Genomic DNA, 26,189 nt, shown 5'->3' with positions numbered 1-26,189 from the left:
GCTGTTTATCTGACTTTGTTGTTGCTCAGTTGCTAAATCGTGTCTGGCTCCTTTGCGACGCCATGGACTGTATCCCACCAGGCTCCTCTGTCCATGCGATTTCCTAGACAAGAATACTGGAGTGGGTTGAAGAATACTGGAGCTCTCCTCCAGGGGATCTGCCCAACCCAGGGATTGAACCCAAGTTGCTTACATCTCTTGCATTGGCAGGTGGGTTCTTTACCACTGAGCCACCTGGGACATGCCAGGGTACACACCAGTATACTAAAGAGGAAGACATAACGCCCCCTAGTGGTTAACAAAAATGTCTCTAGACGTTGCCCAAATTGCCTTGGAAGGCAAGATCATCCACAGTTGAGAATCACCACTGTAGATGGAAATTATAACAGATAATGTTTTACTTTGTTTTTTAGTATCTCTGCCCATTACTTCGTTTTTTCTAAAATTAATATAAAGTATTTCAGTCATGTAAAAATTTGAGTGTTTCTTAATGTCCCACACTCTGTGCTGTCAAAAAAGAAAAAAACACTCAGATGAAAAGATGTTCACATTAGTATTTACAGTAAGTAGACTGATTTTATTATGATTTTAAAAGACTTAAGAAAAAGCATATACAAATCCATCCCAAATGTCACTATTCCTTCAGAGGCTTTAAACTATTTATAACCTTTAGATAAGCATCTCCATTTTAAGAATATATCTTAAAGAAGCAATCCTAAATATAAAAACTGTTTTATATACATGGTTGATTTTTGCAGAGTCACTTATAAAAACAAAAAGTTATAAACACTCTAAAACCAATAGTAAGGAAAATGAAATTAATTACAGTGCTTGATAGACTAAAACATGAAAATGATATTTACAAAGAGTTTATAACAATGAGGGGAGAAGGTTAAAGCCATATTGTTAAGTGAGGGGAAACGCATACAAAATTGAATATGTTGCATATCACTAGCAAGTATAACAAAACAGCAATAAAAAGAATCCTTTGCTTTCAAACAACTAAAAGAAACACATCAATCAAGTTGTTAGAAAAACGACTGTCAAGATCTTTGTCTTTAATTTTCTATCTACATGAGATGGCAGGTGTTCACTAAACTTATTGTGATAAGCATTTTATAGTGTATGTAAGTCAAATAATTAATGTATACCTTAATACAGTACTGTATGTCAATCACATCTCAATAAAACTGGGGAAAATGTCTATTAAACATTTAAAATGATTGTCAATTTTAAAAATTATTATTAATTAAACATCCTAGGTGATTTTTCTCTCTCTATTCTTCTGAAATATCCACATTTTCTAAAATAGGCCTATATATCTTTATAGTGAGAGGAAGACAGTAAAGATGTATTTTTTTAAAAACTTCAGAACAATTACAATGAAAATGTGCCAAACTTTCAGGTGAGAAATATGTCTTTATATTGATTTATACACAGTTTTCCATCCAGATGATAAAATAACTTTGTTCAAAAAATTAGACATAAAATATTTAAAAATTAAAAATCTTCAAAAGTACAATATAAAATAAGTGGAATTGTAGCTGCATTCACAGTTCTGAGAAGGGTAAAATTTAAGGGTGATTAGACTATCCAGATGGTCAGAAAAAGACTGTATATTGTAACACGATAACAGAAAGCAATTTTAATGAAAAACAAACTGGATATATATTTTTTCAACCTGCAACCACATTCTTTGGAAACAAAGGATCTCATTTTGAAGGAGATCAAATTTGGGTTTGATTAGAATTAACTAACCAAGGGCAGATTTCAGCCACCTCATCGATTTTGATCTAACTCGTTTACACTCATCCAGGGTGACGGGCAATTCCAGCTCACGGGAAAAGCAATTATCACAGACAAAAGGGGCCCTTCTCTCATCTGTAAGGCAATATTTGCCCGACCTTGCCATTCCCAGGTGGCTCCACCGAATTCTCTTGTTAGCGCTCCCCTCCGTCTCTGATGTGGACACAGATTATATCTTACAATAGACCTCGAAAAGGGAGGCAGCTGCGTGCATTCGGTAGAAAATAGAAAAGGGCATGGCCAGGTTGACCACAATTATCCAGGGTTCAAAGCCAAAGACAATTTCCTCCAATCCATTGTCATACTCAGGGCGGCAGCCAAAGGCGGGAGGGATCCAGAGCTGCAAAAGAAGAGGAGACGGTCCCAGAGGCTGCCAGGGGTCCCACACGAACCCTGGTGCTGACCTGGACTCAGGGAAACCAAATCACACACGACAGAGCCAAACAGCCCCCACCCATTGTCTCCCATCTCCATGCAGCCTGCCAGTGCATTGAGCCCCAATTCTGCATGAACACTCTTCAAACTCACCTGCTTCTCTCCATCCTCATAGCCCTCACCTTGGTCTAGTCCCTGGTCCTTGGTCTCCCCACCTGGACTGCTGCAAAGCCTCCCAAGACCCCCCACTCCAGGGGGCACCTTCAATCCATCTCCCTGCGACCCCCACAATGTGTCTGCAGGGATGATCTTTATAAAGCACACATCTGACCTTGTCACTCCTCTGCGGGTCACTCACCAAGGCTCCGTATGCCTTCAGGAGAAAGTCCAAATCTCCTCAATAACTAGACACCTGTCCACGTCTTCATGTCCTTTATCACTCATTTCATTCTGCCCCACCAGACTGTGCACAGCCCCCAAATATGCCTTTTTTTCCCCAGTCTTCAGGGCTTTGCTCCTGCCTCTTCCTCTATCAGGGACTCCTTCTTCTGCTAAGTCCTACCTTCTTCCAAGTCTGGAGACACCTCCCCTTGCAGGAAGCCCTCCTCGATCTAACCTGTCAGGCAGGAACTTCCTCTGTCTCCCCACAGCCCCACCGTGTTTTCCCACAGTGGTGCTCCCTATTTTTCCACACCCATCTGTACATATCACCATTGGTGCTTGCAGATCCTGGGCCCACAGGTCTGGGCTGATGGTCTTTTTTTCTGGCTTGTCCTTGGCTTAGAAAGACAGCCTAGGCCCTGCCCACATCCTCCTGACCAGGGGGAGAAGCACTGCCTTGGAGCCAGCCATGGGTTTCTGCCACATACAGACTATGATTTAACCTCTCCAAGCCTTGGTTTCCTCATCTGTAAAATGGGTATACTAACACCTGTATCAGGGGGCTCAGATGAGAATAAGATGGCACCTAAATCTGCAAAACATAGAGCAATAACCTGTTATATTTGTTGCTCATGGAACCTATACCTTGGTTCCCCCTTCTCAGCCTTCCTGTTCCAGCTTCTCCTCCACCTCCCCTTAAATTCTCAGGCTCCTAGACCTGCTTCTCTCTCACACCGACACTTCTGCAACTTCCTCCATCCCCACACTGTGGCAGGCAGCCTCTCAGGTGACCCCCTGCAAAGGTCCCACCTCCTGGGATTCATGTTCCGTGGAGCCCCCTCCAAAGCTGTGAGTTGGACTCATCCAAAAGAATATGACACCAGTCATGGGATGTCACTACTGAGGTTAGGTTACAAAAGGACTCTGGAGTCCATCTTGCTCACCCCCTCCCACAAGAATGGAAGCCAGCTGCCACGTGAGCCACCAGAGGAAACTGGCTGCCATGTGAGCCACAAGAGGAAGCCAGATTCCACGTGAGCCACCCTATGGAGAGGCCACGTAGCCAGGAACTGTGGGCAGGTGAGTCTCAGGCTCGCAGCCAGCAAGGATCTCAAACCCTCAGCCCAACAACTCACCAGGAACTGAGTCCACATATATGAGCCACATAAACTCACAGCTGCATACATGAATTTAGAAACAGACCCCTTTCTCCCAAAAAACCAAGCCAGGAAATGACTGCAGCCCCAGCAGACAGTTTGACTACAGCCTGTGAGGGACCCAGAGTAGAGTCACCCAGCTAAGCCACGCTCAGCTTCCTGACCCAGAACAGCTGTGCAATGATAAACGTCTGTTGTGTTAAGTTGCTGAGTTGGGGGTCATTTCTTACCCAGCAGTGGGTAACTGATACAAGTGACTTTCATTCACATCTCCACACAGAAACCTCTCAGGCTTCTATCTCTAGCCCTGGGTTCTGGGTTCTGGGTCCTTAGAAGTATTCCTCCCACGCTAGCTGGTTCTTCTCGCCTCCTTGGCTGGCTCCTCTTCCTTTGCTGTCTCTCAGTGTTGGCTGGTCCCAGGGCTCATTCATTCCCGGGTCCTCTCTTCGCTATACCCGTGACCCCAGTGATCTCACCCAGTCCAGGTTGTAAACACCAGCTGTTGGCCCACAACTTCCCAATCCAAATCACCAGCCTGGTCCACCCTCGGAATTCCAGGCTCATATATCTCACAGGCTACTCAGCTGTCTACAACATATCTCAAACTCAACATTACAGTCCCATTTCTCCCCATCTCCTCGGCAACACCTTCTTCCCAAGGGCTCAACAAAACTCCAGTGTCATCCTGGTATTCTGATTCGCTCTCATAACCACCCGCCTACCATCTGATCCATCAGTAAATCTTGACGACTCTGCCTCCAAAACAGCACCCTCAATCCACTGCCGGGAGCCAGCGTGAGGAACTCTGCCCGTGGCAAAGGTCATGAGGAAGGAGGCTCGGCATACGCAAAGGCGGGATCGAGCCTCAGGAGTCTCCCTGGAAATTCTCAAGCATCTACCCCCAAAACCAGAGTCTGCCTACTTTCTGCTTTGTGCTCTCACCTACACCTCTGACTTTACGGGGGCTGTCCCCCACTACCTCTCTCTGAAAAAAGAGTTAACTTACAGCTCCAGTTAATAATTCCTGGGTGTGATAGTGTTTCAACCTACAAACTCCTTTGGAAGTCCTCTAGCCTGCCTGAAAAGGTTTTTCCGGCCACATGTGATTGTTCAGAGCCTCCCAACTATGAGAGGCATGAGATGTTCTAAAATGTCTAAATACAGATTCCTTTGAGCAGTTAAAAGATTGATTAGAAATTGTATTGGTGAAGGGTTTTTCACTTGTTGGGCCAATGTTTGCTGCTAAGTCTCCATATCCCTTACCTGCTGTGTCCCTGGCAGTGTACTGATTAATATAATTGGTGTATAGGAATGTAAGTAGTAGCTTTAATGTTTGTAACCTTGGACCCTTGAGTTAATTCTTTTTCTTGTTATAGCCCACCACACCTTTGCCCTGTAGGAATGCAACTTTATCTAGTGCTTCTGGAGGGTGGCGCCTGACTAATCATCTTTAGAGAAAAATAAGTTTTCTGAAGAAAGAGTCTTAAAATGTTAACAGGCCTCCGGGCCAGAAGATGATGTAAATCACCTAAACTTTGGCATATGACGGCAATGCCAAAGAATGCTCAAACTACCACACAATTGCACTCACCTCATACGCTAGTAAAGTAATGCTCAAAATTCTCCAAGCCAGGCTTCAGCAATACGTGAACTGTGAACTTCCAGGTGTTCAAGCTGGTTTTAGAAAAGGCAGAGGAACCAGAGACCAAATTGCCACCATCCGCTGGATCATGGAAAAAGCAAGAGAGTTCCAGAAAAACATCTATTTCTGCTTTATTGACTATGCCAAAGCCTTTGACTGTGTGGATCACAATAAACTGTGGGAAATTCTGAAAGAGATGGGACTACCAGACCACCTGACCTGCCACTTGAGAAACCTGTATGAAGGTCAGGAAGCAACAGTTAGAACTGGACATGGAACAACAGACTGGTTCCAAATAGGAAAAGGAGTTCGTCAAGGCTGTATATTGTCACCCTGCTTATTTAACTTCTATGCAGAGTACATCATGAGAAATGCTGGGCTGGAAGAAGCCCAAGCTGGAATCAAGATTGCCGGGAGAAATATCAATAACCTCAGATATGCAGATGACACCACCCTTATGGCAGAAAGTGAAGAGGAACTCAAAAGCCTCTTGATGAAAGTGAAAGTGGAGAGTGAAAAAGTAGGCTTAAAGGTCAACATTCAGAAAACGAAGATCATGGCATCCGGTCCCACCACTTCATGGGAAATAGATGGGGAAACAGTGGAAACAGTGTCAGACTTTATTTTTCTGGGCTCCAAAATCACTGCAGATGGTGACTACAGCCATGAAATTAAAAGACGCTTACTCCTTGGAAGGAAAGTTATGACCAACCTAGATAGCATATTCAAAAGCAGAGACATTACTTTGCCAACAAAGGTTCGTCTAGTCAAGGCTATGGTTTTTCCTGTGGTCATGTATGGATGTGAGAGTTGGGCTGTGAAGAAGGCTGAGAGCCGAAGAATTGATGCTTTTGAAGTGTGATGTTGGAGAAGACTCTTGAGAGTCCCTTGGACTGCAAGGAGATCCAACCAGTCCATCCTGAAGGAGATCAGCCCTGGGATTTCTTTGGAAGGAATGATGCTAAAGCTGAAACTCCAGTACTTTGGCCACCTCATGCGAAGAGCTGACTCATTGGAAAAGACTCTGATGCTGGGAGGGATTGGGGGCAGGAGGAGAAGGGGACGACAGAGGATGAGATGGCTGGATGGCATCACCGACTCGACGTGAGTCTCAGTGAACTCCGGGAGTTGGTGATGGACAGGGAGGCCTGGCGTGCTGCGATTCATGGGGTTGCAAAGAGTTGGACACGACTGAGCGACTGATCTGATGTGATCTGATCTGAAGTTTGCAGGAAGAAAGCCTGGCTCACTGCTGACTCTACCCCTTCTCCCATTATCCCCTATGCACAACTTAAGGTATAAAAACTACTTTGGAAAATAAAGTGTGGGCCTTGTTCACTGAAACTTGGTCTCCCCATGTCATTCTTTCTCTCAACCTCTGGCTGAGTTTTCATCTAGAGCGCGGAGGTCCTCTGAGACCACATATTTGCATGGGCCTCTAAGACCCACTCAAGAAGGTGCCTAAGGTGGGGCACCTTCTGCTATTCGAGAGGGCGTCTGCAGCTTCCGTGGTCAGAGCTAACCTGATGTCACAGGTTATATTGATTTTCTGCATAAACCAAGCTACTCGGCCTCTTTTCTCCACTGAATTTCCTCACTGAGCTATCCTTATTTAACCACTCTTTATATATTTAATTAACATTTAAATAAGCTGTTGTTTCCTGATCGCCGAAGCCGTCTCCCCTTCGAAACCCCTGACTCCACCGGGGCTGGACCCCGGCAATCTACCCACCTTTCTCCACTCCACCCGCCAGGCCGCCACCCCCACCTCTCACCTGGACCATCAGTGGCCCCCCGCCCCGCTTATGCTCCCAGCCCACAGTCTGTTCACCACTCCGCACCAGATTATTTATGTAAGATGGTGTCCCTTTCCTGGTTAAACTCCCAAAGGCTTCACAGCATATTTTTTAAAAATAATCTACCCTTAAACAGAATGGCAGAGCCCTCTGTTAGATGATTCTTTACCAGCCCCCAACCCTGCTGCCCAACTTGCCCCCAGCCACCCACATGGTCACATGCACTTCCTCCTCTTCTGGAAGGAGGCAAGCTCTCCCACCCAGGATTTTGCTTGGCTCTCTCCTCTACCTGGAGTGCCCATGGCTCCTTCTCTGTTCAGCCCTGGGCTCTAATCCCATCTCCTGAGAGAGCCTTTCCCACCAGCCCGGCCTTCTGATCAACCTCAGGCATCCAAGCACCACCGCACACACCCTCCCTTGTAGTTCTCTGCAGGGTATGCGTCACTATGGGCGTTTTTCCTAATTGACTCTTGTTGCTAGTCCTGCCATCTTGTTTGTAAGCCCCATAGGAGGAAGACAAACATGCTGGGGCACGTGGTACCCTTGTGACTCACAGTAGTGCTGGCCCTCAGTAGGCAACCACAGCTCTGTTTTCAGGAAGGGAGGAAGAAAAGGAAGGAGGGTGGGAAGGAAAATGAGAAGAAGAGATTATAAGCCTCTTTCCTGAAATCCAGACCTTTCCGTCTGCTGTGACGTTGGCTACAATTCTTGCTACTCATCCCCTTGGGAGGCAGACCTCTGCCCCCTTGCCTTGAGTCCGGATAGATGCTGTCACTGCCGGATCCATAAAATCCGGTAGAAATGGTGCCATGCAACGTCTACACCTGGCCTTAAAAGACTGATCGTCAGTCCAGGTTTCATGCTAGAGACGGGATACTCAGGGCCGGTGCACCGGGATGACCCTGAGGGATGGGATGGGGAGGAAGGTGGGAGTGGGGGTCAGGATGGGGGACACATGTACACCCATGGCTGATTCATGTGACTGTATGGCAAAACCACTACAATATTGTAAAGTAATTAGCCTCCAATTAAAATTAATCAATTAATTTCCAAAAAAAGATAAAAAGACTGGCACTTCCAATCCCCTGGAAGCTTGGCTCTGGGGTACTGAGCCACCATCTAAGAAGCCCACCTCCCCCAAGACCACTGTGCTGGAGAACCCCCATGCAGATGCTGCAACCAGAATCCCAGCTGAATCCAGCCTTTCGGCCTCCCCCACCCAAGGTGCCAGATTGTGGACTTTCCAACCCTACCACCAGCTTCAGTTGATACGGTGAGGAACAGAAAAGTCCTGCCAAGCCCTGCCAGCTTTCCTAGCCCACAGAGTCATCAGATATAATAAAATGGTTGTTGCTTTTGTCATGCATTTGGGGTCACTGATTACACAGCAACAGAAAGCCAAAAAAAAAAAAAAAATCTGCCTGTTGGTGATATCCAGAGAGACCTTACCATTGAATTTGTTCAGTACTAAACTCGCCCTCCCCGTGAGCCCCCTCCAAAGCCTCCTCCCCATCCAGAGACCCTTAACCTCCATAAATAGCATCACCATGAACCCAGGAACTCAAGTCAGATGAACCTGAGGGTCCTCACACCAAGTGAGATAAATTCTATACAATTCTCCCCACCCCCACTGGCACTGCCCTGGTTCAAGTTCCCATCATTTCCTCTCTGGGCAGCTGTGGGGGCTTCTGTACCAGCTTCCCTGATCTTTGATCTTATCTCTCTCCATCCTTCCTGCACATTGCTACAAGGACATCATTCCAAAACACAAAGGTCTGAGAAGGTCCTCTACCACCCTCAGCATGAAGACCGGACTCAGGCAGGCTTATGAAGCTCTGCTTAAGCCAGATCCATCTAACCACACACTCCATCCTCTTTCCTGCTCTGTTTCACATGGATGGAATTCATGCTAAGCTGCTGCTGCTGCTGCTGCTAAGTCACTTCAGTCATGTCCGACTCTGTGTGACCCCATAAATGGTAGCCCACCAGGCTCCCCCGCCCCTGGGATTCTCCAGGCAAGAACACTGGAGTGGGTTGCCATTTCCTTCTCCAATGCATGAAAGTGAAAAGTGAAAGTAAAGTCGCTCAGTCATGTCTGACTCTTAGTGACCCCATGGACTGCAGCCTACCAGGCTCTTCCATCCATGGGATTTTCCAGGCAAGAGTACTGAAGTGGGGTGCCATGCTAAACTGCTAGTGCTCCCCAAATAGGCCATGGTATCCTATGTCTCTGTGCCTTTGCAGATCATGTGCCCTCTGCCCCAAGGCTTTTCCTTGCCTTGACTACAGTTGGCAGACTTCCAACCATTCATAGAGGCTGAGACAGGCAGTACTGAGTGGCCGTCAGTACATCTTCATCTTCCTTTTCACCTTCCATCATAGGGGCTAGAAAGCAAAGCATCCACTTCCCCATCCTCCCTGGTAGTTAGGGGTGTTCACATCAATCACAGACATTGCCTGGCACCAGTCCTTCCCTCTGTCTTCCTGTCTTGAACACAGGCATGATGACTGGTGCTACTGCAGCCATCCTATGACCATGTGGCAACAAGCACTACACCAGCAACAGTCAGGCAGAAAGGTGAACAGAGCCTGGATCCTTGATGATAGGGTTCAGCTGCCAGGCCAACCCTGAGCAGCCAACTTCCAGAATTCTTAAGACTGAAAATACTACTTATCAAGCTTCCTACTACTTACAGCCAAAAGCACTCCTCATTGAGACTACGTCTCACCTTAAGCACCCCTTGCTCATTCAAGTCCCTGCCTGAATCCACACTCCCCTTCTCCCTTGCACATAGTCCTGTCCCAGCCTTTGCCGTCTTCACTACATTGTATTTTTTTCCTTGTCTCCTTCTCCCACAAATACTATGACCTTTGTGAGGAAAGAGATTGAGTTTTCTCACTTTTAATTAATTCTTAGTTCCCACCCCAGCCCCTGGCACACAGATACTCAGTACATGGATTTATATTGACAGAATATAAGCCTATGTTCCGGCCTAATATTTTAACCTTACACTTAAATTATTTTGATTATAAGCTGCCTTCACTCCTCATTCAAAAACAGCAGGGAAAATAGATTTATCAATTTTTTTAAAATAAAGAAATAATGATGCAGATTACCGAAATATTGCAGAGGAACAAAAAAGCTGCAATATTCCTCAAGACTCTTCTCTGGGCATTGTCCTGAAGGAAACAGGAGTGGCAGGCTGAGCCCTGGGCCCTTTCCCAGCTCTTATCCTCTTTCTCTCTGCCACCGACTTCTCTCAGACATGTATTTCCATTGGCCGCAGGCGGCATCTCAAGGGCCTGGGGAGCCATGTCCCCGGCCATAGGTCCGTTCTTGAGGCAGGAAGAAGGGAGAGACATGGCATTGCCATTGTAGACTGTGACCACCCGCAGGGTTCTAATGTCATCGGAGAGCTTCCCTGGCTCTCGGTGAATGGACTCAATGATGAAGAGGTTCTGGATGTATTTCTCGACAACAGCCAGGATGGAGTAGGGCAGGTTGTACCAGGTGTATGGAGGGCGGGACTCAGCGCAAAGTATGGCCAGGATGGAACCCCAGGAGATGAACCAGGAGCCAGAGGCAGTGCCCACCAGCAGGTCCGCATCCAGTTTGCGGGCCGGGTTTTTGGACTCGTCTAGTGACTGCTCATCTAGCCTATAAATCCGGATCCCAACCAGCCCTGCTGCCCCCATAAGCATCAGCAAGATGCTGGCATACAGGTAGAACATGATGAGTGCCGCCTCGCTCTTGGTTTTGGAACGGCCGATCTGGATCAGATACACCACCACGACCCCGATGGTGGTGGCCAGCACGGTCAGGCCCAGGACCGAGCCCAGCAGGACCCCGTGCGACCTGAACTGCATCTTCTGATGCTGGTGACTGTCGACCTTGCGCCCGATGTTTTTCCACAGGACGTAGAGCATCGTGGAGGCCAGGATCTGATACTCTATGTTGAAAGGATAGAGGTAGTACATCCCGTGGGAGATGGCCAGGCAGAGGGTCGGGGGTGTGCAGTTACACGGAGGCGTGTGGTCATCTAAAACTAGGGGAGGCAGATCACAGGGGAGGGTGATTAGCATGTTCATGTGATGACATGGAAAACCACAAAGAAATATTGTTACTATGGATGCATGCTTGGGTTTGCCCATTGAATGAAAAGCTTTGTGTCATGGCTTATTGTCATGCTGAATATCCTGTCTAACTTGACAGCCGTGAATGTCCCCCAGAGAGTACTGATTACGTGAATTAGATCTTCTCCAGACATCAGAATGTTGTCCAACCATTGGAAATGATATTGTAGAAATCTATTTACCAACATACAAAGATGTTCAGAAGATACTGGTGAACAAAAGCAGCTTGCCAAAGAGGCTAGAGCATGAATCTCTTTTTATAAGTTACAGATATAAAGGTGACATAGACAGGGAGATAGACAGACATAGAAGAAGTCTGGAAGGCCACAGACTAAAATGTTAACAATGGTTATCGCTGGGTGGAAAAACAGCAGGTGATTTTTCTTTGGTTTGCTTTTCTATTTTCTTTCTTTCAGTAAAAGAAACATCTCAAAGTATCTTTTTTGCAGTTTTATTGAGATATAATCGACATATTTGTGTAATTTTTCCTTTAGGTTTTGCTTCACTGTATTTTCCAAGCTTTCTATATGAATATGATTGACATGTATTATTTTAAAATTACTTTTTTAAAAACAACCTTGTGAGGGAAAATGCCTCTTATTAGGAAAGATTTTCCTCTTGAGAATATCTGAAGCCAGCAAGTGTGGCAAGAGACAAGTCCCATCTTCTGGAAGAAACTTGTTGATTGTATAAAGGACCATTTCATAACAAGGAGGGGAAATGCTGTAAGTAAATAATTAAATATGCAGCAAAAGCCTTAAAGTTGGTGTAAAGACTATGGCCTATAATTCCAATCTATTGCAGGGGACAAGTCAAAAATATAATCAAAGCATTAGGTAAAATTTTGTTGTGTGTTTCTGAGAAAGAAACAGAAGCACTCAATGTGGCACAATTTAGAAAGCATTAGATGGATTTTATGGCACCCCACTCCAGTACTCTTGCCTGGAAAGTCCCATGGACGGAGGAGCCTGGAAGGCTGCAGTCCATGGGGTCTCTGAGGGTCTGACATGACTGAGCGACTTCACTTTCACTTTTCATTTTCATGCATTGGAAAAGGAAATGGCAACCCACCCACTCCAGTGTTCTTGCCTGGAGAATCCCAGGGATGGGGGAGCCTGGTGAGCTGTCGTCTATGAGGTCGCACAGAGTCGGACATGACTGAAGTGACTTAGCAGCAGCAGCAGCAGATGGATTTTATAATGGGTTAATTAGATGAATTTACAGAATTAGATGAATGCTATAATACATCTTTATAATGGAATAGTAGTGGTGGTTTAGTCGCTAAGTCGTTTCCAACTCTTGCAATGCCATGGACTGTAGCCTGTCAGGCTCCTCTGCCCAAAGGATTCTCCAGGCAAGAATACTGGAGTGGGTTGCCATTTCCTTCTCCAGGGGATCTTCCCAATCCAGGAATCAAACCTGCAATGCAGGAGACCGGGGTTTGATTCCTGGGTTGGGAAGATCCCCAGGAGAAGGAAATGGAATAGTATAATGGAATAGTAGGCAGACATTAAAAATATAATTGTGTCTGTGACAACCTAGAGGAGTGGGATGGGGTGGAAGGTGAGAGGGGTTCAAGAGGGAGGGGACATACGTATACCTGTGGCTGATTTATGCTGATGTATTGCAGAAAGCAACACAAATTGTAAAGCAATTATCCCTCAATTAAAAATAAATTTAAAAATTTTTAAAGATTAAAAAACAACAATTCTGTGTTTTAATGATGTAAGAAAATAATTATGCTACAATAACAATGAGGGAAAAAGTAAGAACAAATTGTATATCCAGTATTTTTAAATGCGTACCACAACCTGGAATACAGTTGTGAGCTCAGTTTAAAGGACAGCAGCCAATATTTTTTAATGGAATTGCAATGGAATAAAATAGGATTGACTGAATGGAATCAAACACAATAGAAATTTGAGTATCTTTGATATAGTATGATTATTATTTCATGGGAATATACATGTAGACATAGGGCATTTGGATTGCAATGTAAAATCTATTTCTTACTGTAGGTGGTAGAAAAAAATGATTGAATATATACCATATGATCTCAACTACAAATACACAGCACACTACCAAAAACTAACCAGATGTTAACAGCATTTAGCTGCACTCCTCAGTAGGTGTTATTGTGGATTTTTTTCTTTACATTTTGCCATTGCTTTAATTTATGATATGCATATACTACTTATAAAATCAGGCAAAAAAGGCTTTATGGTAGCACTAGTTACCCTCACTTGTTTTTTTATCTGCCAATTCCAAACTCGCAGTCCTTCCCTCCCCTGTTCCCCTCCCCACTGGCAACAAGAAGCCTGTTCTCTATGTCTGTGAATCTGTTCCTGTTTAGTTGATAAGTTTGTTTGTGTCATATTTTAGATTCCACATACAAGTGATATATATTCATCTTTCTCTGGCTGACTTACTTCACTTAGTGTGATAATCTCTAGGTCCATCCACGTTTCTATAAATGGCATTGTTTCATTCTTTTTATGGCTGAGTAATATTCCATTGTATATATGTACCACAGCTTCTTTATCCATTCATCTGTCAATGGACATTTAGGTTGCTTCTATGTCTTGGCTATTGTAAATAGCACTGCTATGAACATAGGGCTGCATGTATCTTTTTGAATTATAGCTTTGTCTGAGTGTGTATGTATATATGTATATAATGTGTGTATATATATATATATATGCCCAGGAGTAATCTGCCTTACTTTTGCAGAGCACTGCAATTTTCAATACATAAGGAGTTTCCCTACCACTTGTAACCTAACCATACATCATAAGACTTGTATGATGCAAAAGACAAGGAGAACTCAGAAGAAAAAGGTTCGGATTAATAGAATGTTAGAGTTGACAAAGTTTCCTTTTTTATAAATTAATCTAATCCCACCTTCACCAAGGTCTCTGGAGCCACATTGCTATGATTCAAATCCTGGCTGAATCGTCTACTCACTGTGTGATCTTGGGTTAGTCACTTAACTTCTCTGAGGCCCAGTCGTTTCATCCATATAATAAGGTCAGTGTTGCCTACCTCCAAGTGTTGGGACAAGAGTTTAATGTGCCAGCCACTCAGAGAATGCTTAACAAAACATGTTGTTATTGTTGTCATTGCTGTTACTGTTACTGATTCCAATGAGGAAATGAGGCTCAAGGAGCATGACCTTCCCAAGAGTAGGCTGCTGGTTGGGGGTGGTGAAGAAATATAGTGTGTACCCTGATTTTGTCATCCTCACCCCACTGGTGAGGAAACAGGTTTAAAGTTCTCCTTGTGACTGATCTGCGTTTGTACAGAGAGGACAGATATGCAGTACATTAACGCTGGAGGTACTCATGGGAAGTACGTGGTTCAAGCCCCCTCACGTTATGAATGAGAAAAGAGAGGCTCGGAGTGGTTGAATGGTGTCCAAAAGTCACACAGCCAAAACATGATAGGCATAGGCCCCCAACCTGAGGCATCAGTCACCTGGGCATTGCACCGTCCTCTACCCCACACTCTTCTCAACTCCAGTGCTCTAAGATCAAATCGACAGATAGATTCCAAAAGAGAACTTTGGAAGAAAACGAAAAGATTCACACTACAGGCACTCAAATAGGTACAAGGGGGAATAAAGATGGGCCAAAATTATAAACCAAGTAGAGTTAAATAAAAACTTCAAATGAGCAAAAACTGATTAACCACAACATACCATTAGACATCTATGGATTTTTAAATGTTATACTTGTAGTAGAAAGAACTGGTCATAGAGGTTTAATTAAAAACACAAACAGGAACAACCACCAATCTTCTGCAGTTGTAAATAAAGACATTCACCTCCATACCAAACTGAACCATGAGAAACCATGATCAAAATGATGACCCTTGGGTCTGACGAGTCACTAAAGAACCCTTTAATTATGCTCAGCACACCCTACTTATGGAGGCAGGATGAAAGACTTAGGAGGTTTTGAAAGATTTTCAACAACAGGGGATTGTCTGGACGATGTTCAGTTGGGTGGACCCTGCAGGTCTTTGAAACCCATCCCTCTGTCTCTGAGGTTTCCCAGCTGTTCCAACATGACAGCCAGGCATCTCTTATCACTCACCTATAGTTATGTTCCCAAAGCCCAGGGTGATGAGTCGTTCCTTGTGTTCGTTAAGTTGGTGCTTTGACTCATTCAGGACGCTGTTAGCCCACAGAAGCAGGTTGGTGAACACTGAGTGGATCACCCCAAACCTGGAAAACACAAGGACTCACTGCTTGAGCAGCCCTGGGAAACTCTGAGCCCAAGAGATGAGGTGGAGACTTTCTATGCATGCACACACGTGCACACATATACACATGACTCTTTCTTTGCAGTGATTGTGGTTTCATCTGGCAACTCAAGCTCTGGGTGGGTCCTGTGTCTGGCTAGGAGAAGCAGTTGCATGGAACCTTCCCAAACCACAGTCTTGGCACTCTGCCTTAATCTTGAACCTGCCAGGACTCAATTCATTGTCTACAGGACAAAAGGAAAAAAAAAAAAAGCCCTGGGTCTTGAAAGCAGGGACACAAGGATGGAAATTTACTAAAAGCAGGCAACCAACCCCACCATACCCCAAACCCTTTCTTCCAGAAAGGAAGAGGACAGTTAAGAAAAGATAAAAGGGCTACATTGGACATCTGGAGAGTTCGGTATGTCCTTACTGTTGGGTTGCCAAACCAATGGTCATTATCAATCCTCTCTGTCTTACCATTTACTTCAAAGACACCAAAACAAACCACAGACTTGATATCTGGCCTTCCTTGCAATTAGGCATGGCCATTCTGGCCAGTAGGAAGTGAGGTGAAGTCTACTGGCACTACGGAAAAGCTTCCAGTTTCTTGATGGAAGACAACAGAATGAGAAAAGCCTCTTTAGCCTCCTTCTCCCCCTTTTTCCCGGCCTTGAATGTAGACATGAAAACTGGAGTTGTGGCAGCTATCTTGTAACTATGAAGCAACCAACACTAGATGAAACCCTCACCCACTGAGGGAGGCAGAGTGGAAACATTCAGAAAGCCTATTCTGTGATAACACTGTTTAGCAGCTGGAGTTTCAGACAGGTTTAGGAAAGTTGCTGTGTTCTTTACCAGTTGCTCATTCTTTACCAGATGAGCCACCAGGGAAGCCCAGGTTTAGGAATTAGGCCATATTATTCAAATGGTAAAGAATCCGCCTGCAATACGAGAGACCCAGGTTCAATCTCTGGGTCATGGAGATCCCCTGAAGGAGGGCATGGCAGCCCACTCCAGTATTCTTGCCTGGAGAATCCCATGGACAGAGGAGCCTGGTGGGCTACAGTGCATGGGGTCGCAAAGAGCCAGACACGACTGAGAAACTAACACTATACTACTATTTCACAAATAGAGTAAATAGCCACATTTGGAGTTTAAAAATTAGTAAGCACAAGGCTATTCTAGTCTGAGCAGAGTTCTATCCCTGCCTCTGACCACCCTGCCTCCTAAGGAAGAAGAAAAGGGATGACTCTGGACTCTGGAGGACAGGGAGGGAACTAGGGCAGTATGGTTCCAATGGAGTCATGGTCTGTTTCAGAGCCTCCAGAGTCTCTGCATGGCTGCCAGCTTAACATGTGTTCACACTGGTCGCTTCTAGGGTGCTTAACAATGGGCCTTGCATGAAGCAGGTGCAGCAAATACAGGTGATTTGAGGAGATTCCTTGAAACTTCTAACTGATCACTTCCCAGTGGCAGAGCAGAGGCCCAGAGGATGCAAGCCCCCTTTAACCAAGAGCACGCTTGTCCATGATCTGCCTACAGAAAAAACGGTACAGTTGGGTCCTCATCCCTGACCTTGCTTCTCCTCTGAGTTTTAACCCAGATGACTCCTCTGGGGCTCCCACGAACACTCGCAAGGCAAGTCTTTCCTTTTTTGAACTGTAGCTTCCTTTGGCCGCTTCCCAATGTCCAGGCGCAAGTGGAGAAGGCAGCAGCGACAGAGGGGTGAGGGTGGGCAGTCTGAGTCAGGTGTTTGCCCATCTGCCTGCCCCTTGTACTCATCCATTTGCTCCAGATTGTGGCCAGCCTTCCCCAGGGCACCTGGGAGGCACTGTATGTACAGAGCCTTTGACAAATGCAGACAATACTGTTTGCCTCCGGCTGGCTGTCTGGCTTTTCTTTTACTTATAATGCACACAGCTCCCCTTTCTTCTCCTCTTTCCTGGTCCAAATGACGTTGCCTAATCCCTGTTCCACAGAATCCAAGCAGGTAAGACCACTGCCACCCATGGCTGCAGGCGTTTTTCTGTCACGCATGTTCCCCAGGAGCTGACAACCTCCGGTTGGTTGATCTGGAAACTGTCCTATAAACTAACGGCAAACATTTCCTCATGCCAGGCTGCCTTGCTCATACTGGGATCGAGTAACCCCAGACCACAAGAAAGAGAAAGATTCCATGAGCCATTTTTTGACCTCAGTTTATCTTTCCAGCTCTGATTTCAGAAGTGCTATTTTTCTAAACTTCCCTCTTGAGAAAAGAAAAGCTCTCAAATCTGTAAGAATTATCAAATCAGGAGAAAAGTCCCTGTATGTACTAAAAGCATGGATAGTGGAGTATTGGCTCAAAAGACCAGAAGAAAAGGGTAAGTCCAAGAGTGGGAAGTTCTGAAACCTCCAGGGCGTGGCAGGAAGTGTCCATGAATAAAGCAGGCCTGGGACACATTAGGCAGTGGTGGGTGATAGGGTCTATATGGGGGCTCATGGTTGAAATGGCTCATTATGTTGACCTCACAAAGAATAAAATCACAAGGACCCTTGAGACTGACCAAATTGCCCAAACGAAGTTCTGTTTTCCCCGCTGGTGCCTACCTTCTCAAAGCTACGAGACCCCCAGATTCCAGACCTCTGGCTATGTGACCACAGGACTCAGCAATAGGTTAAAAATTAACCATCCCTTCAGAGAATTTTCCATTGGTGGTATATAAGAAAGACCCCATCAGAAAGGGAGGACGCTCGTTCTCCGTAAGGGCCAGTCACCCTCTCGTTTCCCTCTAATAAATTTCCCTTTTCTTGCCTGACTGCCCGGGTCGCTCTCTTTTTCTCTGCACTCCGTCTTAAGTGGGGACTGTAGCTAAATGAGTGGCCAGCTCCCATCTGGAGGGAATGATCCCAGCTCAGCCCTAGCTCTTTGCTGCCATGCACATTCTGGATTATCAAACCTTCCAATTTTTCTGGAGACATTTAACTCTGGGGACTTCCCTGGCTGTCCAGTGCTTAAGACTCCACATTTCCACTGTAGAGGGCACCAGTTTGATACCTAATCAAGGAACTAATATTCCATGTGCCACCCAGCATGACAACAAGTTTTTATAAAAATGTTTTTAAAAATCTAAAACCAAAAAAAAAAAAAAAAAAATCTAAAACCAAAAGGTGATGAGTAACTCAAAAATGGTTAACGCTTTGCCCTATTTAAAAAAAATAACAGGCTAAATCAAGCTATGAGAATATTTAGTTCAAACTACATACTATCCAATTTAGGAAAGAGGCCCAAGACAGGGAGACTTGTCTCCAATCGCTCAACGAACAAGGTCAAGGCAGGACCATGTTCCAGTCCTTTGGAATTCCTTTAGATGAAAAACTTCAGTGGGAAATATCTGGGTACATGGCCTAGAGCAGCATTATCCCAAAGAAGATAATATAAGACACTGAGGTAATTTTTAATTTAAATTTAAAAAAATTTTTAATTAATATTTAGTTTAAATTTAAATTTAATTTTTAATTAAAAAGACACTTTTTAATTTCCCAGTAGTCACATTTAAAGAACAGTAAAAAGAAACATGTGAAAATAATTTTAATAATATTTTTTTTGTTAACCCCAGTATATCTAATATACTATGATGTCAACTAATCAAAAAGAAAGATTTCACCCAGTAAACCCAGATGGCCACTGAGCCACTGTGATGCCGCAGAAATCGCATTGGATTTAAAGTCTGCATCCAGGTCCCGCCCAGCTATGCACAGGTGAGCTGCCTGACCTTGGAGATTCACTTCCTTTCTTGGCCTCCTCCCCTGCTAAGTAGGATCATGATTGTAGCTACTGTCCCTAACCGCCAGGGCCATCATGAGACACTCTCATAAGTAACACATGTAAATGAAAGTGCTTTATGAATGGGAAAGCCCATTTTATTCAGCCAGGAATTCCTGGTAGGACAAGTGGCCCAATAATCATTTGTTGAGAACATCTCACCCTTTATCCCAACAATTCTACTTCCAGGAATTTAACTCAAGAAAATAATCAGAGGATAAGCAACAAGGTCCTACTATATAGCACAGGAAACTATGTTCAATATCCTGTGATAAACTGTTGTGGAAAAGAATATGAAGAAGAATGTATCCATAAGTGTAATGAATCATTGTGCTGTACAGCAGAAATCAACATGACACTGGAAATCAACTGTGTGGGAGCAAGTCACGCAGTCGTGTCCAACTCTTTGCGACCCTATGAACTGTAGCCCACCAGGCTCCTCTGTCCATGGGATTCTCCAGGCAAGAATACTGGAGTGGGTTGCCACACCCTCCTCCAGGGGATCTTCCCAACCCAGGGATTGAGCCTGAGTCTGTTATATCTCCTGCATTGGCAGGTGGGTTCCTTAATGCTAGCACCACCTGGGAAGCCCCTAAATCAACTATACCTTAATAATATACATTTTTTAAAAAGAATGAGAGATGTTCAAAAGTATTTTTAACTGAAGATGTTCATCACAGTACTATTCATAATAACGACAAAAACTTCCAAATTCGATGTCCAGTGAGAGGTGTTATGGACTGGATTGGGTCCCTTCAGAATTTATATGTAGAAGCCCTAACTCTTAATGTGACTGTACTTGGTGATGGTGTACAAGGAGGTGTGTGTCAGTCGCTCAGCTGTGTCTGACTCTTTGCGACCCCATGGACTGTAGCCCACTCCTCTGTCCATGGAATTCTCCAGGCAAGAATACTGGATTGCGTAACAATTCCCTTGTCCAGGGGATCGTCTGGATCCAGGAATTTATCCTGGCTCTCTGGCATTGCAGGCAGATTCTTTACTGTCTGAGACACCTGGGAAGCCCATATAAGGAGGTAATTAAGGTTAAATGAGGTCATAAGAATGGGGGCCAGATCCAATAGGACTGGTATTCTTATAAGAAGAGGAAGAGACACCAGAGAGCTCTCTCCCCATGCCCAGAGGAAAGGCCAGGTGAAGACATAGCGAAAAGGCAATGCCTGCAAGTCAGGGAGAGAGCCTCACCAGAAACCAACCTGCTGGTACCTTGACCTTGGATTTGGAGCCTCCAGAACTGTGAGAAGATACGTTTCTGTTGTTTACACCCCTCCTCCCCTGCCCAGCATGTGGTACTTTACCAAGGCAGCCCGAGACGAATACAACAGGGCTGTATAATTTGATCAACTATAGCAATGGCACTTTATGCAATTGGTAAAGATAATGGAGTAGAAAAGGTCAGGGGAAATGTTAATGACAAAATGAAAAGAAAAGCCAAGAAGAGCAGGACCACAATTGTAAAAAGAAAGAAATTTCCTATCTATTCACTGAAAAAACAACTGGAAGGAAACCAAAATATGAATAGTAGTTACCTCTGGGTAGCAGCTGTCTGAGGAATCTCTGGCTGCTATAACAAAACAAAAGACATTTATTTCTCACAGTTCTAGAGGCTCAACGTCCAAGATCAAGGTGCCAGCAGACTTGGTTTCTGGTGAAGCCTCTCTTCCTGGCTTGCAGATGGCTACCTGTCACTGTGTCCTCACGGGTACACTCAGGGCAGGGGGTGCGAATCATGTGTCTCTTTTCTGTGTGGATACTAATCCCATAAGGAGGACCGTACCCTCATGAACTCATGACCTAATTACTCCCCAAAGGCACCACCATCAAATACCCATCACCTTGGGGGTTAGGGCTCCAACACATGAATTTGAAGGAGACACAGACGTTCAGTCCATAATGGTGGCATCATGGTGATTTTTAACTTCCACTGTGTCCTTACAAGTTTTATCAGGAAACAAACTACATTTTTTAAGAAGAATGTTATGGAGTAGACACAGTGAAACTCACACTCCAGAACAAAATCAGCAAGCATTCTCCTCAAGCTGCAAGCCGAACCCAGCCTCAGTGATGGAAAAAGGAGCAGGTGACACACACACCCGTCACTGCCCAGCACATGAAACAGGAGACACTGGATGGAAATCCCTGGCTTGTCACTTGCACTCTGGAGACCCAGGGAAGTCCCCTAACCTGCTAGAACCTGCTGCCACATCCATGTAATGCAGAGAAGAATCGTTACCATAGTTACCCTGACAGAGTCCAGAGGAAACACGAGGATGGATGGGGAAGTCTTTGTCCTGCCCTAAGGGACAATTTGCTTTTGGCTAAGATCAAGTGTAGTCTGGGGGCTTCCCTGGGGGCTCAGTGGTAAAGAATCCACCTGCCACTGCAGGAGACGCAAGAGACGTAGGTGGGTTACAGTACACGGGGTCGTGAAAAGTCAGACACGACAGAGCAGCTGAACACAAGGGACAATTAAGATGGCAGTTAAAGGTCACTGCCAAGGCCACTGCTCGGGGCTGCACAGGGGAGCAGCCAGTCCACACGCTCCTGCAATGGTGCTCAGACGCCTGGGTACCTTGACCCATTACCTCTGCATATCACCACTAGTGCCTGGCATCAGGCTCAGCACACAGTAGGAGCACAATATATGCCTCACTGCTGGATGAGCAGATCCTTTTTGCATAATGAGGTTGGTGACAGTTATTTCTAGTCCATGGAAGTCTCCAGGCCAGAATACTAGAGTGGATAGCTTTCCCTTCTCCAGGGGATCTTCCCAACCCAGGGATCGAACCCAGGTCTCCTGCATTGCAGATGGATTCTTTACCAGCTGAGCCACAAGGGAAGCCCAAGAATACTGGAGTGGGTAGATCTTCCCAACCCAGGAATCAAACCAGGGTCCCCTGCATTGCAGGTGGATTCTTTACCAGCTGAGCTATCAGGAAAGCCCTCTACTTCAATAAAATAGTTCCAACCAGTGCTCATATGTAAGTCACTTTCTTAAATAGCAGTTTTCATTTCAAATGATACTGGGGGACTTTTTTGTGCCTTATGGATAGTTTATATGATGAGGGATCATTCCAGAAAGCAAACAGTGATCCCTTGATGCCTCTATATGTGTGCACAGAGGCTTTCTTACCTGATAATCATAGTTTGCATGAAGGTAATTCACCTCATTAGCCTACAGATTCTCTCCCTTGATCCTCACAATCATCTCAAGAGAAAGACGGGCAGACATAATAATAGACCCAACACTCAGGGTCCTTATTCTGTGCCAGGAACAAGCTCTACATCAATTACTGCATTCAGTACCCAGAGGCTGGCTATGCTGTTATCTGCATTTTATGGATGAGGAAAACTGAGGCTCACAAAGGGGAAGTTTCTAAGAAAACAGAGGCAAAATTCAACTCACATCACCATATTTTTAGGGCTGTCCCAGAAGAGGCCAAAGGCAGAGGGTCCCCTCTCCAGGCCACAACTGAAGGCTTTGCTTGTCAGAATGGAGAAGAGAGTGGTTCTCATATTTTAAATCCAAGTAAGATGGCAGGGATTAGCTTTGTTTGCTCTAAACGAACATTAAATCCAGCATGTAAGTGATTACCCACAATGTTTACCTTTCCAGTGTTTTGAAAGACTGGATGATATCCTTTGAGTGCCCCCAAAGAAAGTATACCTAAATGGAAACAAAGAAAATAAAGATATATCAATGGGAAAGCCATCACTATATCTGCACAATGAGAAGTTATAAAACCTAAGGGAAGGATGTGGAAAGTGTTGGGCACGTTAGTGACCACCCCATCCAAAAATGACAAGTCATTTCTGGTGATGGTGGCATTCTCATGGGAGACAGTGCTCCAGGGGCACTGCCATGAGAATCAGAGGGAGGCCTCCAGGTTTAGGAGAAAATGGTACCCTGCGTGCTGTGGGGTAAGCCTTGGGGAGCAGCAGCCTGCCTGCCATGATGCCTGTTCACCTGCTTATACCATCTTTATAGGGCTTCATTCAAGAAAATATCCACTGAACTGTTCCTACATCAGTGGCTGGAAACCAAATTTTGAGTGCTTTAAATGAAGGCCAGAAGTGATTCAGGGTGGTCTTTTATTTCACTCTACAGTAAGTCCACTATATACAAACCCTCAAGTTGTGAACTTTCAGAGATGTAAGCATGCATTCTTTCAACCTCAGTCAGTCAGTTTAGTCGCTCAGTCATGTCCGACTCTTTGCGACCCCATGGATGCAACACATCAGGCCTCCCTGTCCATCAGCAACTCCTGGAGCTTGCTTAAACTCATGTCCATCGAGTCGGTGATGCCATCCAACTATCTCATCCTCTGTCATCCCCTTCTCCTGCCTTCAATCTTTCCCAGCATCAGGGTCTTTTCCAAGGACTCAGGCATGAGTGAAATCATAGCTTCCCCTCCGACTCCTATTGCTGACAATACTCCAGTCAGTAACTCTTCTCACCTGTCTGCTCAATGCCAGCCCCTGTATGCCAGCTACACTGGAATACTTTACTTTTCAAGGTGTGTGTGCTATACGGTCAGTTGCTCAGTTGTGTCTGACTCTTCGTGACCCCGTGGACGGTAGACTGCCAGGTTTCTCTATGGGATTTTCCAGGCAAGAATACTGGAATGGGTTGCCATCTCCTCCTCCAGGGGATCGTCCTGACCCAGGGATCAAACGTGCATCTCTTATGTCTCTTGCACTGGCGGGTAGATTCTTTATCACTAGCGCCACCTGGGAAGCTCCCCCACCCTCCAAGGTACTGTCCTGTAAGATTTTAAATGTTTTACTTTTGTGTTTGTTTTTTTATGTATTATTTATGTAAAAAGTATTATGAATCTATTACAGTACAGTACTATATAGCTGGACTTTCCTAGTGGCTCAGTCGGTAAAGAATCCACCTGCAATGTGGGAGATTTGGGTTCAATCCCTGGGTTGGGAAGATTCCCTGGAGGAGAGCATGGCAACCCACTTCAGTATTCTTGCCCGCGAAAGCCCATGGACAGAGAAGCCTGGCAGGCTGCAGTCCATGGGGTCGCAAAGAGTTGGACATGAATGATCGACTAAAGCACAGCACTACATATCTAACTGTGATAGGTGGGTGATTAGGCTAACTTTGTTGGACTTACAAAAAAAATTGAATTACATATGGGCTGTCAGAACAGAACTCATTCTTATGTAGGTGATTATATACGTATTTGTACTGTATTATATCTGTTTCCCACGTCCCTGGCCATGCAGCCACTAGAAGCAACTCAGGATGCAGGCTAAATGTGGGGAGGCTGTACTGGACCCATGAGCAAATCTCAGTCCCTTGGCCTTGGGCAAGTCTCTTTTCCCATCTGTGAAATGGGGATGATAATGAAACTTACCTTGGTGGATATTGTGAGCAGTGAAATAAGATAATCCATGTCTACTTAGAACAGAGCCTGCAGTAGGTACGTTTTCAGTAAAAGCTCTCTGTTGTCAACTTACTCCTCTGTCTTATGCATAATCTGAGTTCCTAAAGCATTTGGAGCCTAATTAGATGGTAAAGAATCTGCCTGAAGTGCGGAAGACACGGGTTCGATCGCTGGGTCGAGAAGATCCCCCAGAGAAGGGAATGGCAACCCACTCCAGTATTCTTGCCTGGAGAATTTCATGGACAGAGGAGCCTGGCGGGCTACAGTCCATGGGGTCACAAAGAGTCAGACACGATGGAATGACTATACACTTTAGACACAAACACACGTTGAGCACCTACTACTTGTCAAACACAGCCAGGCACTTCATAAATTTGTCTCAGCTTTCATTTGGCAAATGCGTGCTATAAAAAAAATAATCAGACAACACATACTCAAAAATACACCACACATACTCTCTCATCCACATCATTTCACCTAAGATTTACTATCCTGCTCTGGAAAACACTGTCAGGCATGATTCATGAAACATCTAACAACTTAAAAAACAGAGAAACAGAGGGCATTGACTCCTGGTAAAGATGACACTCAGCCCAACAATAAGGAAGCGCTAAAGTGAATTAGTTTTTGTCTATGAATTCTAAGTTAGATGGCTACTTAGCTGATGCTTTGATAAAGATTACATAGCAGGGGCTTCCCTGGTGGCTCAGTGGTGGAAACTCCGCCTATCAATGCAGGTGACCCAGGCTTGATCCCTGGTCCGAGAAGATCCCACATGCCAAGGAGCAACTAAGCCCATGCACTGCAACTACTGAGCTTGTGCTTTAGAGCCTGGGAACCGAAGCTACTGAGCCCGCATGCCACAACTACTGAAGCCCGTGTGCCTAGGACCCGTGCTCCGCAAAAAGAGAAACCACTGCAGTGAGAAGCCTGAGTAGTCCAACTACAGAGTAGCCCCTGCTCGCCACAACTAGAGAGGAGCCTTGCAGCAACTAAGACCCAGCACAGCCAATAAATAGATAAATATCTTAACAAGAATACTTTTAAAAAAAAAGGCTATATAGAAAAATAAAGAAGTTTATGATTTAAGTGAAAAATTGTACACAGAAAATCTGCCCCTTATATATAAAACTTTGATAAGAGTATATACTTGAGTACAAGGAGAGGGAACACATAAAAACAGCAACAAATATTTCAGTTGAGGACTTACAGGTGTATTTTTAGACTCTTTTTCAATTTTTTTCAGTAATGTTACATTTTTTAAATAAATATTTTTAAATCACCATACAATCCAGCAGTTTGACTTCTAGGTACATATCCAAATGAATTGAAAGCAGAGTCTTAGGACTTCTCTAGCACTCCAGTGGTTAGAAATCCACCTGCCTAATGCAAGTGACACAGGTTGGATCCCTGGTCTGGGAGGATGCCACC

General features: G+C 44.9%; 1 protein-coding gene across 2 annotated transcripts in view; it reads right to left on the bottom strand.

The window, feature by feature from the left end:
- Window positions 1-562: 562 nt before the first annotated feature.
- The window catches only part of OTOP1 (otopetrin 1), a 48,132-nt gene continuing 22,505 nt past the window's right edge, over window positions 563-26,189 (bottom strand). For both annotated transcript variants that reach the window (XM_070791801.1, XM_070791800.1), the window contains exons 3-6: window positions 22,968-23,026; window positions 15,386-15,516; window positions 10,275-11,203; window positions 563-2,146 (exon numbers count right to left, since the gene is read on the bottom strand). In XM_070791801.1, coding sequence (XP_070647902.1) covers window positions 1,976-2,146; window positions 10,275-11,203; window positions 15,386-15,516; window positions 22,968-23,026 — 1,290 coding nt within the window. In that variant the 3' untranslated portion in view covers window positions 563-1,975. The remainder of the gene's footprint in view (window positions 2,147-10,274; window positions 11,204-15,385; window positions 15,517-22,967; window positions 23,027-26,189) is intronic.

This window comes from Bos indicus, chromosome 6, assembly GCF_029378745.1.
Source record: "Bos indicus isolate NIAB-ARS_2022 breed Sahiwal x Tharparkar chromosome 6, NIAB-ARS_B.indTharparkar_mat_pri_1.0, whole genome shotgun sequence".
Classification (NCBI taxonomy): domain Eukaryota; kingdom Metazoa; phylum Chordata; class Mammalia; order Artiodactyla; family Bovidae; genus Bos; species Bos indicus.
Note: the sequence above shows the minus strand (reverse complement) of the source record. Positions and strands in the feature narration are given on the sequence as shown.